Source organism: Myotis nattereri (genome assembly GCF_964212035.1).
Source record: "Myotis nattereri genome assembly, chromosome: 14".
NCBI classification, from domain to species: Eukaryota; Metazoa; Chordata; class Mammalia; order Chiroptera; family Vespertilionidae; genus Myotis; species Myotis nattereri.
Genome location: NC_138089.1, coordinates 40,543,703 through 40,556,620, shown reverse-complemented (window position 1 = coordinate 40,556,620; position 12,918 = coordinate 40,543,703). Strand labels below are relative to the sequence as shown.

The window sequence follows — 12,918 nt, the reverse complement described above, 5'->3', positions numbered from 1 at the left end:
ATTCATTTACAAAGGCCAAAGAATGAGAATAAATAATTCCCTCATTTCTCTTCTCTTCTGACTCCTCCCTCTCCATCTCTCTTCCTATGTATTTTTTAATAAACCTGGAATTAAGTTTAAATTAAAAAAATTATTTGGTTTAACACAGCCAACCAACTTCAATGCACCAGTGCATTGTGGGGAGTTTCTTAAATGTTAAACATGGTTATAGGCATGAGAAAGAGATAGAAACATACTGTTTCAAAACAGTCCAAATAGTTGGCCCAGAAATGACCTGGTTAATAAAGTTAATAAGGCAGAAACAGCCCAGTCACGTTAGTGTGCATGGATCTGACTTGGTATCATTCTTTGCAGATGCCACATTCTTGTACTGGTGCCCCATCCAGGGCAGACTAAGATACCTATACATAGGCTAATAGACCCCATGTAACCTTCCTTATCTGGAAAGAGGGAGCACCCTGTCAGGAGACAGGGAGTAATGTTCTGGAAATATACCTATGTCTCCCACTTTACTCTCAGACCAGAGAATGAAGACTCTGACAGCACAACTGACTGAACGTGTCCTAGGTAAGGTTTACTCATGTCATCCCCCATTGCAAAGGAAAACCCACCTCCAGCGAGCTGGGCCTTATATTCACAAAGATTTCAGACATGAACTCAGCAGAGTTGTGCATGTAGGATTACAGGGTGTGCTCAATAAACCTGTCTCATGAAGAACAAGTGCAAGAACGTTACATTTTGTATGATAGTACAGCAGTGCAATAGCAACTGGAGTAGACAGAATCCTAAGACAGCACCCGGGATTCCAACTCCTGTATACACACTTGTCTAATCCCTCTCCCCGGTATGTGGACAGGACATATGATTTTAGGAGGGGTTTTACAGAGGACATTAAGATCCATAATCAGTTGACTTTGAGTTCATCAGAAGAGAGATTACCCTAGCTGGGCCTGACTTAGTCAAGTGAGCTCTTAAAAGACAGGCATTCCTGCTGGTCTTGAAGACGTAGCTGTTCTGCTGTGAGAGGCCTATAGAAGAAGCCATGTGGCAAGAACCTGAGGGTGGCTTCTAGCTGCTGAAAAGTCCCTGGCTGACAGCCAGCAAGAAAAAAGGGACCTCAATCACAAAATCACAAGGAACTAAATTCTGCCAGCAACCACATGAGCTTGGGAGAGGGCCTCTAATTTCAGCTGAGACCACAGTCTCACAGTTGACAACTTGTTTGCCGTCTTGTGAGACCCTGAGCAGAGGACCCAGCTAATCCTTGCCTGGATGTCTGGCCTAGAGAAAATGTGAGATAAGAAACCACTAAGTTTGTGAAAATTTGCTAAACAGATATAGAAAATGAACACAGGAATTACCTCCCTAAACATAAAGAAGAGCAATAAAAGTAACTATAATACCATGTAAAAATTTAAAAAAGTCTTTAGAATCTTCCATTTGTGGGGAGATATCTATGAAGTTTTCATGTAATAGCCTTTTCCTGTTTTCATATTATAGCCTTTTATACACTCAGACCCGTAATAATGGAGCTATTTTTTTTATTGGCTAACTGCCTTTAATTTAAGATATTTTCCAGACTACAACTAAGCAAAGACTTCAGATCTCCACAGTCTCACCTTATCCTTTCCCCTTCCGAGGACATTGGGTACATTACCCTTTTCTCTATGCTTTTAATGTTAAGAGATCTATGTAACTTGATGAAAGCATAAAGAGGAAAAAAAAATCACTGAGAATTGCCCCTGAAAAGGAAGTATTTTGATTTGAACAAATTTTCTTGGACCGTTTGAACAGCCTATAACAGGAGTACATAAAATATATGCAAACATGAATGAGTTTCTGAAGCACAGTTCTTGAACGCTTTGACTGAAATCTCCTTGATAGAGTCCACTGGGCCCCAGACTTCCTTTAAAGCTTAAATCTTGCCTCATTAACCCCAAAGGAGAAGTAGTCTGGCCAAATTTTGATATGACTGGAAAATATAGGCTAATGTACCATTATGTTTGAGAATGGCTACTTCCCTCTGAAAGTATTATATTCTCAAAAATGTGTTTTTCTCCAATGGTACTCTGTGGCAAATATCTGTGCTAAAAACTATTTTTATAAAATATGTACTTGTGTTATTATACTTTCCATTTGTCCAGATTAATACTCATGTACTTAAAGCAAAAGTCTACTAAGAAAATATATTTTTAAAAAATACTTTAGCCGAAACCGGTTTGGCTCAGTGGATAGAGCATCGGCCTGCGGACTGAAAGGTCCCAGGTTCGATTCCGATCAAGGGCATGTACCTGGGTTGCGGGCACATCCCCAGTGGGAGGTGTGCAGGAGGCAGCTGATCGATGTTTCTCTCTCATCGATGTTTCTAACTCTCTATCTCGCTCCCTTCCTCTCTGTAGAAAATCAATAAAATATATTAAAAAAAATAAATAAATAAAAAATAAAAAATACTTTAAATGTGTTTTTAAAAAAGGAACTATGGAGGAGTGAACTATATGTAGGTGATAATGTTAAGATTGTGTGTGTGTGTGTGTGTGTGTGTGTGTGTGTTTTAGAGTATTTCAAATGAGAAATAAGGCTACATGCAATGAGTTAAATAAATTAATTGGAGTTATTTTTCCCCTAAAATGGGGTATACATATTCAATATTTCCAAGGGCTTAGTTTTTCTAAGTCTCATTTGTACTTGAATTAAACACAAATGAGAAGATATTTTAAGAGTAAATACATTTTAGGGTAGTTTTATATAAAAGGATTAATATTTTCTAATAGTTTTTTAAAAATTATATTGTATATGAGAAAAACAATTTTAATTAATGGTCCACAATTGTCTTTCAATCCTGACAAAGAGCTCACTTCTTAAATATTAAAAGTAAAAAATACCCTATTACATAAAAGAATAAAATGTCACTAGGTGATAAAGTATATTATTAACTTTTTTTTTTATGTTCCCTGTGATTATACACCAACTGATACATTAGTAAGATAATGTTGTAGGCTTTTCTTGTCATATACTTGTTTTTTTCCCCTCGGGGAAATGTTAGATGCTGTTTTGTTTTATTATTTTCTATCAAAATATTAAATCAGTATGGCTAACAATAATACTACAAACATCATGGTTAAGTTAGCAAAGTGGTTTTTCAGGGTTATTGTTTGCTGTCTTGCTTTTTATCAGAATTGTCGAAAATAAAATAAGAAACTAACATGACAATAAAATGTACCTAAGAAATAATGCAGAAAAATTTTAACAAGTAAGCACATTGCATTTTTAGTATAATGACATTGTCCATTCTCTAGGATAGGTTTTATTTGAGGGGGTAACAATTTAGCAACATTAAAACTTGCTAAGTTTTATCTTGCACAAGAAAATAAATGACCACTATAAAAAATCAAGAGAAAGAAGGATAATGATAGGAAAAGAGTTTCCAGGATAGTAATTTTACTTAAATAAAACTGTGTCAACACAGAAAAGATAGCATAACAAGATAAACTGAATATTTAACCAGGGAAAGGGTATGCTCATGATTCTAGACACAGTGAAATTTGTGGATGAAAATTTGCTTAAAGTATTTTTTAAGTTTCAGATTATTCAAGTCATCCTGCAATTCAAACAAAAAACAAACGTGAAAGTACAATCTTTTATTGGATGAGGTTTGTTGGGACAAGGAATATCCAGCAAATGTGGTAAACAAAACATTTGTGTTACTCATCACTTTGAAATGTGCTTCACTGATTTTCAGATTGATATCATACAAAGTGGTTCCCTCCAGGAATTCCCCAGAAGCTGTGGATCACAGACCAAGCATGCACTCCAACAGTTTTAATTTTTTAAAAATTATTCTAAAAGCTGATATATGATGATGGTCTTCCCAAATAAGGATTTAAAATTCCTAACCCATTTTATTAACATTAATGTGCAGTTAAAATAGAAAAATGCCTAATCACTAGTATACCTATCTCTCTCTACATGCCCTCTGCTTGTCAAATATTATAGTGATAGAGGCATCCTCACACTGAGGATCCAAAGCCCCTCATTAACAATTGATATCTAAGTGAACCCTGAGGTGATTCCCAGGGCTATGCTGGGATGATTCAGTGCACAAGGCATTCCATGCAATTTTAAATGACAATGATATAAGCAACTACTTTTTACCAGTTACTTCATTTTCAATATAGATACATTGTGATCAATGTCAGAAGGCTTTGGGGGAGGGGATTAAATTTGCAACTTCAAGACCAAACATCCACATAAAACTGATTACTTCCTAAGGTAATAAATATAGCACCCCCTCTCCCCAATCATGCATGATTAAGGTCTGCAGTGGTAAATTTGTGTGGTGGCTAGGTGGTGGAGGTAATGGCAACAGCAGGGACTTGGAATTTCATTACTAATTTTTATCAAATTATTATTTAAGGAAGACAGATCTATCATGGCATTGCACTTTTCTTACGCTGTCTGACACATCTAGAATATAAAAAGGGAGAGAATGGCTACAGCTAAAGATAACACTGGGAGAATATCCACCCCAACTACCATGAGTAGGCTGGATGTCAAAAACAAAAGTTGAGCAGAATCAAGTAAAGGCTTCATCTCTCCCTTATGTAAAGTTTTCCAAGTATTCCCAAAGTTCAAAAGTCCAGGAGCTACTTCCCAGCATCGAGTGTGTATCTAGAACACTGGAGTGGAAATAAAATTAAATGAGCTCTCCATACCAGCTCCAAGAAACAGCCTCATAGTAAAGACACACACACACACACACACACACACACACACACACACACACACACTGATACCTGAACCACTGAAAAAAGCCTTTTAAATAAACGAGTTTCTATGAGTCTGCTGTAATAGTAAGGAAAAAGAAAGATAGCACAGAAGCAACATACGCTAGGAGTTAAGTGTGAATGGATATTCATAGTGAAACCAGCTGAGAACATTTGTTGGAGATGTGACTATGGACTTCTAATTACCGGGAGAAAGCTTACTGGAAAGACCAAAGGGCTCAAGCAGGGAGCTAGAGAAAAGACTAGGACGGAATCAGGACCTGACCATGGTCCTGAAATAGAACACTTGCTCCAAGCATTCTCTCTCTCTCTCTCTCTCTCTCTCTCTCTCTCTCTCTCTCTCTCTCTCTCTCTCTCTCTCTCTCTCAAACAACAACCACAACACACACACACACACACACACACACACACACACACAAAACTGCCGCTTAAACAACCCAACGTCCAATAACAGTTGCCCTAAAAAATGTCGAAACTTTCTTTTTGGTAAGATCAGCCTTTCTAATGCCCAGCTCCTCCTTCCCCAACAATTTCTCCTCCAGTGTTAGGATAACTCCAGGGCTGAAAGGTGCACTCTTCTAGTTTAAAGCAGGAATCAAGATTCTGACAGACTCACAATGCTTAGAATTCCACAGAAAGCTTACACTTGGCAATTCCTGATTCTAGTCTGCGGTTCTTAAGCTCCCATGGGAAACCATGCCATCCGAAAGACCTCACAGAAGGAAGCTCCATGGACGAAGAACATCCCAAACTCTCCCTCTAATCGAGGAGGACTTGAGATTGTGGGATACGGTGGCAGATTCACCACTATGGACAATTCCCACTCTCCCCTCATAAACTTAATAAAAACCAATTCCTGAAAGAGGTACCCAAAAGACAGGTCCCACCGGGAACGAGGGATCAGTCGTCGGGCTCTTTTGAACCCCAAGAAATCAAGGGGGCCAACTACACCAAAGTGTTCACGCTGCACCAGACCATGGGAGGAAATAAAAATTTCTCCGCACAAAAGACACCTTGGAACAGAAGGAAATTCACTCCGCTGTTGCACAAAAAGAAGGTGGGAGCGAAAGTAATTTCTACACACACACACACACACACACACACACTCACACTCACACACATCATTATCAAAAAATAACCGTGGAACTCGCCGAAGTGCAGGACTTACGTGTTCCATCAAAACGGGTGGCGATGGTGTCCAGGAAGGTGTTCTGGGGCGCCAGTAATCCTTTCATAACCGGCATTTTTCCAGCGTGGTGTGAAATTCTCCATCAAAGTTTGTCCGGGAGGGTTGTTCGAGAGGAAAGTGCCAAGAAGGGAGAAGGGGAGCGAGAGGATGGCGGGGAGGGGGGCCTGGCGTGGCGGTGGGGCCGAGCCAAGGGCAGGGGGAGGCTGGCAGGAGGGAGGAAGCGAGTTCCAGCCGCTGCTGCTCAGACAGGAGCAGCCCCGAGAGCGCTCCGGGAGCCCGCCCCGCACCTCCAGGCTCAGTCCCGCGCAGGCTCCTCTCCCGCCCCCTCCACCTCTGCCAGCTGCCGATCCCCCTCCCTCCTCCCTCCGCCCTCCTCCCCGCCCCTCGGCTGGCGGCGGTGCCCGCCCGGCGCCGCGGCGCGTGCCTCGTCCCCCACCCCGCCCGCCCCCCCCGGGAAGGAGCCCTCAGCGGCCCGGGCGCCGTGCCCTGACCTAAGTCACTGGGGTCTCGGAGGACAGCGCTGGACGCTCGCTCGGTGGCGCCGAGCCTCCCGGTCTCTAAGGGGCGCCAGGAAATGCAAGCGAGCGCATCTCCCACCCCCCAGGAGCCAGGGAACAAAGACCCCTTTGTTCGCTCCCGCTCCCTCTCTCGAAGAGATCGGAGTCCCGTGGGTGTGGTGTTGGAGAAAGGGGAGGAGATAGGTCCGGACAGGTACCGGGCCTCCGCCTAGAACTTGAGAGGGGGAGGCCACCCAGTGGTGTCCAGCCCAGCCCGGGCGGCCCGGCGCCCCCGGGGAGGTGGCCCCCTTCTGGCGCACCTGCCCGTGCCCGCGGCAGCGCGAGGCGCCTGGAGTTCATTGCGCGGCCCCCTCTCCAATCACCCAGGTCTTTCCACCCGGGAACTGGTCCAAAGCGCCGGGGTTGCGGGGGGATGAGTGGGGTGGTTTCCACCTCTCCTTCCTGGGCTCAAAAAAGGGGGTGTTTCAGCCCCTCGCCCCAAATGGCCATCGGCCCCCCCAAGCCATTCTAAACTCAAACCGAAAATGATAACAGTAGCTGTTCACGCAGACAATGGGCGGCTTCCCTCTCTCCGGTGACATGTGAACAAAATATTTCTTGAAAAGTTTGCTGTTTTTGCTGATTTGCAGATGACAGCGCCAGTGAAAACGGCAAGGCTGCCCGATGAAAACAGCTTTCACACAAACTAGCCTAGCCGGCCCCCTCTTCCCTGGCCCCACGGCGAGGCTCCCCCCAAGGCCGGCACCTCCAGGGAGGAAGCCCGGCCGAGTCCCTGGAACCACAAGTGTCTTGGAAAGCGAAAGTGGTGCGTCCCCGTCCCTGTCCCTCTTCTCACGCGGGGACTCCCTCTGTCCCCACGTCCTGCCCGGGAGAACCAAGCCCAAACCCGGCGCGGGGATCCGACAGAGACCCGTGGAAGGGAAGGAGAGGGAGCAAGTCGAGAGCTTAGGGGCAGAAAAACAAACGTGGGCCCAGGTGCTGGGGCGCCCGGAAGAAAAGGAGGGGGAAGCGAACAGGTGTGTGAACCCCGGCGACAGGCAGCTCGGGTCCCCGCCGCCCTGGCGCTCGGGCGTGGCTGGAGGCGAGAGCGCACGTTCCCCACTTATGTTTTTATTTTATTTTATTTTTTTTGGGGGGGGGGTAGTTCCTTGTTTGAATTCCCCCGGCTCCTGCGGCCAAGGGGAACCCTGAGGGCTCCGTCACCGCTGCCCAGGGCTCGGGGAGGGCAGGGGCGAAGGGAGGGAGGGAAGCACCCCCTCTCCCCGCCTCCGTCCCGCTGCCTAGTGATGCACTTCCTGCGGCCGAGGATTCCCTTTGTGTTGAAATTCTGGCGGATCCGGCTGCGCGGCGCCTCTAGCGGGGCGGGGGCGCGCCTGGCTGGAGAGGGGATTCCTCAGCGGGCCTGGCGCTTGGCACGGGGTCCCCCGCCCGGCTGAACTCTGCGCTGGGCTCTCGGGCGGCTCCCGTCCTCCCGCGAACCCTGCAGTCCCCAGCCCGCTGAGCTTTGCGGAAACTGAGCTCGCGCGCGGGTGGTGTCCCCCACGTGGCGCGCCGAGCCAAATGCGGGTGGTTCTGCTGGCTCCCTCTAGGGCAGAAGCGGGGAGAGAAAGACCAGGGAGTCCCTGCTTCTGTTTGGGCGGTGCAGCGGGTCCCAGAAAACCCAGACTGCTGCTGTCAGTTATTGCAATGATTGTGTTTCTGTGAGATTAATAAAAAGCATGGTTTCATTGTTGCTGCTGCCATTACTCAGCTCTGTTCAATTTACTGCAAATGCTGAACTTATCCAAAGACGCATATTTATTTTTTAATCTCGCTTACGAAATTTGCTCACGAAAACACCCATGAAGCCAGAAAAATGCCTCCCTTGAAGTGACTTGGAGTTCATCACAAACTATATTAAGTGACAACCATGGTTCAGGTTTATAAATTTGCACTTTAGGGCTGTGTGTGTGTGTGTAAAAACGGTTTCCTGGGGGACTTGATCAATGTTGCCAAATGCATGAAATCACTTGCAAGAAACAAGCAGCAAGAGAGGCTTAAGAATGACAATCCCAAAGAAAGCTTAGATTTTATTGCAAAGGGATCCCAGCATTTATCACTCACTGTCTTAGTCCCGTTTCCAGCACCTACTGTCGGTCAGGGACTGGACTAGGCATGACAAGATTCCTACCCTAAATTCATGTTCAGTCCAGAGAGACTGGATCCTATTGGCCTGTCGGAGGTAGATCTCACCACATTTTTATGTTTTCATCACCCAAGAGTCTTTCTTAATGGACTGTCATCACCTGTGTGGCCTTGGGGTCCAGGCCCTCTCTAAGCACTAAACAAGGACCCATTGCTCCTCCTAAGTGTTTGTGGCATGGGGGAGGCCAAACTTGGAAATTAAAACATGATCTTGATAAGAGAGTAAGCATATTAAGTCCTCTGGCACCTTGAAATCAAAGAAACACAAAAAAGAGACGCAATGAGAAATTATCTGTCACAAAAATCACATTCTTTTTCTTTAAAGGAAATGTCCCCAATGACTGACAAAAAGAACTGCAACTCCTTTTACTGAAGACCCATTCTATCCTGGAGATGTGAACTTTCTCTACCACCTCAATAACACCACACCACAAGAAGGCAGGATTAACACACAATAGAGTAAACCCAAGGCCTTTTTGAAGAGATTCATCTTTACAGAGCAGGACATCATGTCTTTGACTCTACAGCAGCCGTGGGCAAACTATGGCCCACAGGCCGGATCCGGCCCAGTTTGAAATGAATAAAACTAAAAAACAAAAAGACCGTACCCTTTTATGTAATGATGTTTACTTTGAATTTATATTAGTTCACACAAACACTCCATCCATGCTTTTGTTCTGGCCCTCCGGTCCAGTTTAAGAACCCATTGTGGCCCTGGAGTCAAAAAGTTTGCCCACCCCTGCTCTACAGGGTAAAAGACAAAAATCCCTAAATTCGGACCAAGGTACACTCTGTGATTGTGCTATAGAATGCTACAAAAACAAACCTAGGCAAATTTAACTGGTTTACTGTGTATAAAGAACTTTGAATTACACTAGTTTAAAACAATAGGTTTTGCTTTTTTTTTTCTTTTCTCCCCCCTCTCCCCCCCACCATAGATCTGCCAGTTTGACAGGGCTCAATGGTGCTCACTTCTGAGTCACTTCCATCGTGGCTCACCGACATGGGGGCCATTGGTGCTGGCTATCAGCTAGGAGCTCAGCCAGTGCAGTGGCTTTGGGGTTTCAGTTCTTCTTCATGTGACTCTCTCCATAGACACCTGGATTTCCTTACAGCATGGTGGGGTTTTAAGACTGAGTGTCCCAAGAGAGGGATTAGCAGCTACCAGCTTTGTAAGGTTTGGTTCCTAAACTGCCAGAACTGAAGCAGGCACAGAGCCCAGGTGCAATGGAAGGAAACATAAATCCATGGGTTAAAATCTCCGCATCCATTTGTTAGTATTTCAAGTTTCAAAGGAAGTTACCTTACAAAAGTATCCCAAAATACGATGGAAAAAAATCCCTTTTTACCGATTCTAAGTATTTCCATAAGAACTTGGGGTTTATCTGGGCTCAAGTCGATAACTCTAGGGAAAATGTAAGACAAATAAAGAAATATACATTAAACTCACGTGAGAACAAAAGCCAGGTATTAATGGCAATTGTTATTGTTTCAAGTTGATTCTCTCCTGTTAGGGGGAGGCCACCCAGCGGACATGACCTCCTGTTGACTCCAGAGCTGCCCCCAGGGCTTGGGCATGTAATATACACCCTGCCCACTGTTCCCAAGCTGGCGCCATTTTCAAGAACACTCCCTGAGAGAACGATGTGTTGTCGAGACTCTCTGGGCCTGGCTGGTATACAACACTGAACCCCATTAAGGCCTCTATAGAAACTTTTAAGATTCTGACGGCAAGTTCCGAGATCTACTCGTCATGGGACCCCCTCAAGACAAGTTTCCTGTAAGTTCCCCCTGTTTTAAAAATGACCAGTCACTAATCTGGGGTGATAGGCCTTTCTTGGGTCTCTCCTTGCCTTCAAGTACAGGAGCCAGCATAAGATTTCACCCGAAGCTCCTGAGATTTCAAACTAACATCTTCCCAACACTCCATGCTGTCTTTTCAGTCTAGGTGAGATTGAAAAGAGCTTTAGGAGCTCCCAGGCATGTTGGATGGTTTTCGACCCTCTTTGCGTCCATTTTCTAATTATAGCATTTACAGGGCACAGACAAAGGCTTCACTGCTGTTCATGTATTTGACTGTAGGATCTGAAAATATTCTCTTTTTTAAAAAAATTTTAATTCTGACCCGAGGGTATTTTCCCATTGCTTTTCAGAGAGAGTGGAAGAGAGAGGGAAAGACGGAGAGAAATATTGATGTGAGAGAAACACATCAATTGGTTGCCTCCCAAACAGGGCCCAGGTCAGAGATGGGCCTGCAACCGAGGTACATGCCCTTGCCCAGAATCAAACCCTTTGGGTTGCAGGCCAACACTCTATCCACTGAGCCAAACCAACTAGGGCTGAAAATATTCTTAAACATTTTCTGAAAACAAGACTTTTATTCCTTAAGAGAACTCTTTTAATTTATAGGCTGATTGGAAGGAAAGAGCATCTACTCAGAGGTGTTGTATTCTAGTTTTGTCTCTACCATTTATTCCCTTTGTGATTTTGAGGTGACCTTGGACAAGTCATTTAATTTTTGTGAGTTTCCATTTCTTCACCTGTGAAATGGAGATAATACTTTCCCTATCTACTTCACTGACTAGAACAAAATATTTGTGTATAATCTTTAAAACTTGTAATATGTGACATGGAAGATATTATTATAATAACATATGCCTCATTTTTATTTTGTATTCTAAAACACCTAATTCAAAGTTCTTTATACACAGTAAATGTTGTTGACTATTATATTGGGTAGTCTTATTAACTCAGGATACATTCGTGTATTAATAATAACCTGTCAAAACCTATGGCTTCTGAGCTTGTTGTTTTTAATATAAATGGCTTAAATTCATTAATTTTTCTTACTAATGCTTTAGAATTGTCCAGTTCGGATGTCCACCCAAACTTGATTCTAGTGGTATGATCACTGCCTTTCGTTCCCAATATACTCTCAAAGTTTGTAGAAACTGGGATACTCTGGAAAACCACCAGAATTATAGTCACAGCCAGGATAATCTAGATTTTCCTATATAATAAAGACCTAATATGCTAATTAGACTGGACGGCAGAACAACCTTCCAGAACAACCTTCCGGAACGACCTGGAATGACCAGTGGGCAGGGGGCAGGGCTGTGAGGGCCGAGGCAGCCAGGGCTGTGAAGACCTACTCTTGCACGAATTTCATGCATCGGGCCTCTAGTACTTTAATAAAAACACTATGTCTCAGTGGTTTATTAAAACAATGCTATTTCTTTCTTTTTTTAAAATCCTCACCCAAGGATATATTTTTACTGATTTGAGAAAGAGAAACACTGATGTGAGAAACATCAATCAGTTGCCTTCCATAAATGCCCTGATGGGGATCAAACCCCGCAACCTAGGCATGTGCCCTTACCAGGAATCGAACCCAGAACCATTTGGTGTACAGGACAATGCTCTAGCCAACTGAGCTACCCAGCCAGGACAACAATGCTATTTCTTACTCTTACATTTTCATGGGTTTAGATTGATGGAAATTCCTAGATGGGAAAAATATAATCTAACAGAACATGTGTGTGTTTATTATTTTTTTAAAAATATATTATTTAAATTGATTTCAGAGAGGAAAGGAGAAGGAGAGAGAGATAGAAACATCAATGATGAGAGAGAATCATTGATTGGCTGCCTCCTGCATGACCCCTACTGGGGATCGAGCCCACAACCCAGGCATGTGCCCTTGACTGGAATCGAACCCAGGATCCTTCTATCAACTTAGCCAAATCAGCTAGAGCTGTTTATTATTTTTAAATTGAATTTATTGAGATGACATTGGTTAATAAAATTATATAGGTTTCAGGTGTACAGTTCTATAATACATCAACTGTATATTGTGTTGTGTGTTTACCACCCCAAGTCACGTCTCCTTCCATCACCATTTAGCCCTCCCTTTAGCCTCTTCTACCTGCCCCCAGCCTCTTTCCCTCTGGTAATCACCATACTGTTCTCTGTGTCTATGAGGTGGTGTTTTTCTTTGCTTAATCCCTTCACCTTTTTAAGCCAGCCCCCCAACCCCTCTCCCCTCTAATGGCTATCAGTCTGTTCTTTGTCTCTACAAGTCTGCTTCTATTTTGTTTGTTAGTTTATTTTGTTCATTAGGTTTCACAAATAAGTGAAATCATATAATATTTGTCTTTCTCTGCTGGCTTATTTCACTTAGCATAATACTTGCCAGGTCCACTCATGCTATCACAAATTATAAGATTTCCTTCTTTTTTTTGTG

The 12,918-nt window shown here is 43.9% G+C and overlaps 1 protein-coding gene across 1 annotated transcript in view; it reads right to left on the bottom strand.

The window, feature by feature from the left end:
* The window catches only part of KCNH8 (potassium voltage-gated channel subfamily H member 8), a 276,310-nt gene extending 270,036 nt beyond the window's left edge, over positions 1–6,274 (bottom strand). Inside the window, exon 1 of the mRNA XM_081106039.1 lies at positions 5,953–6,274. Within this exon, the coding sequence (XP_080962165.1) occupies positions 5,953–6,028 (76 nt within the window). The 5' untranslated portion in view covers positions 6,029–6,274. The remainder of the gene's footprint in view (positions 1–5,952) is intronic.
* Between the last annotated feature and the right edge of the window lie 6,644 nt (positions 6,275–12,918).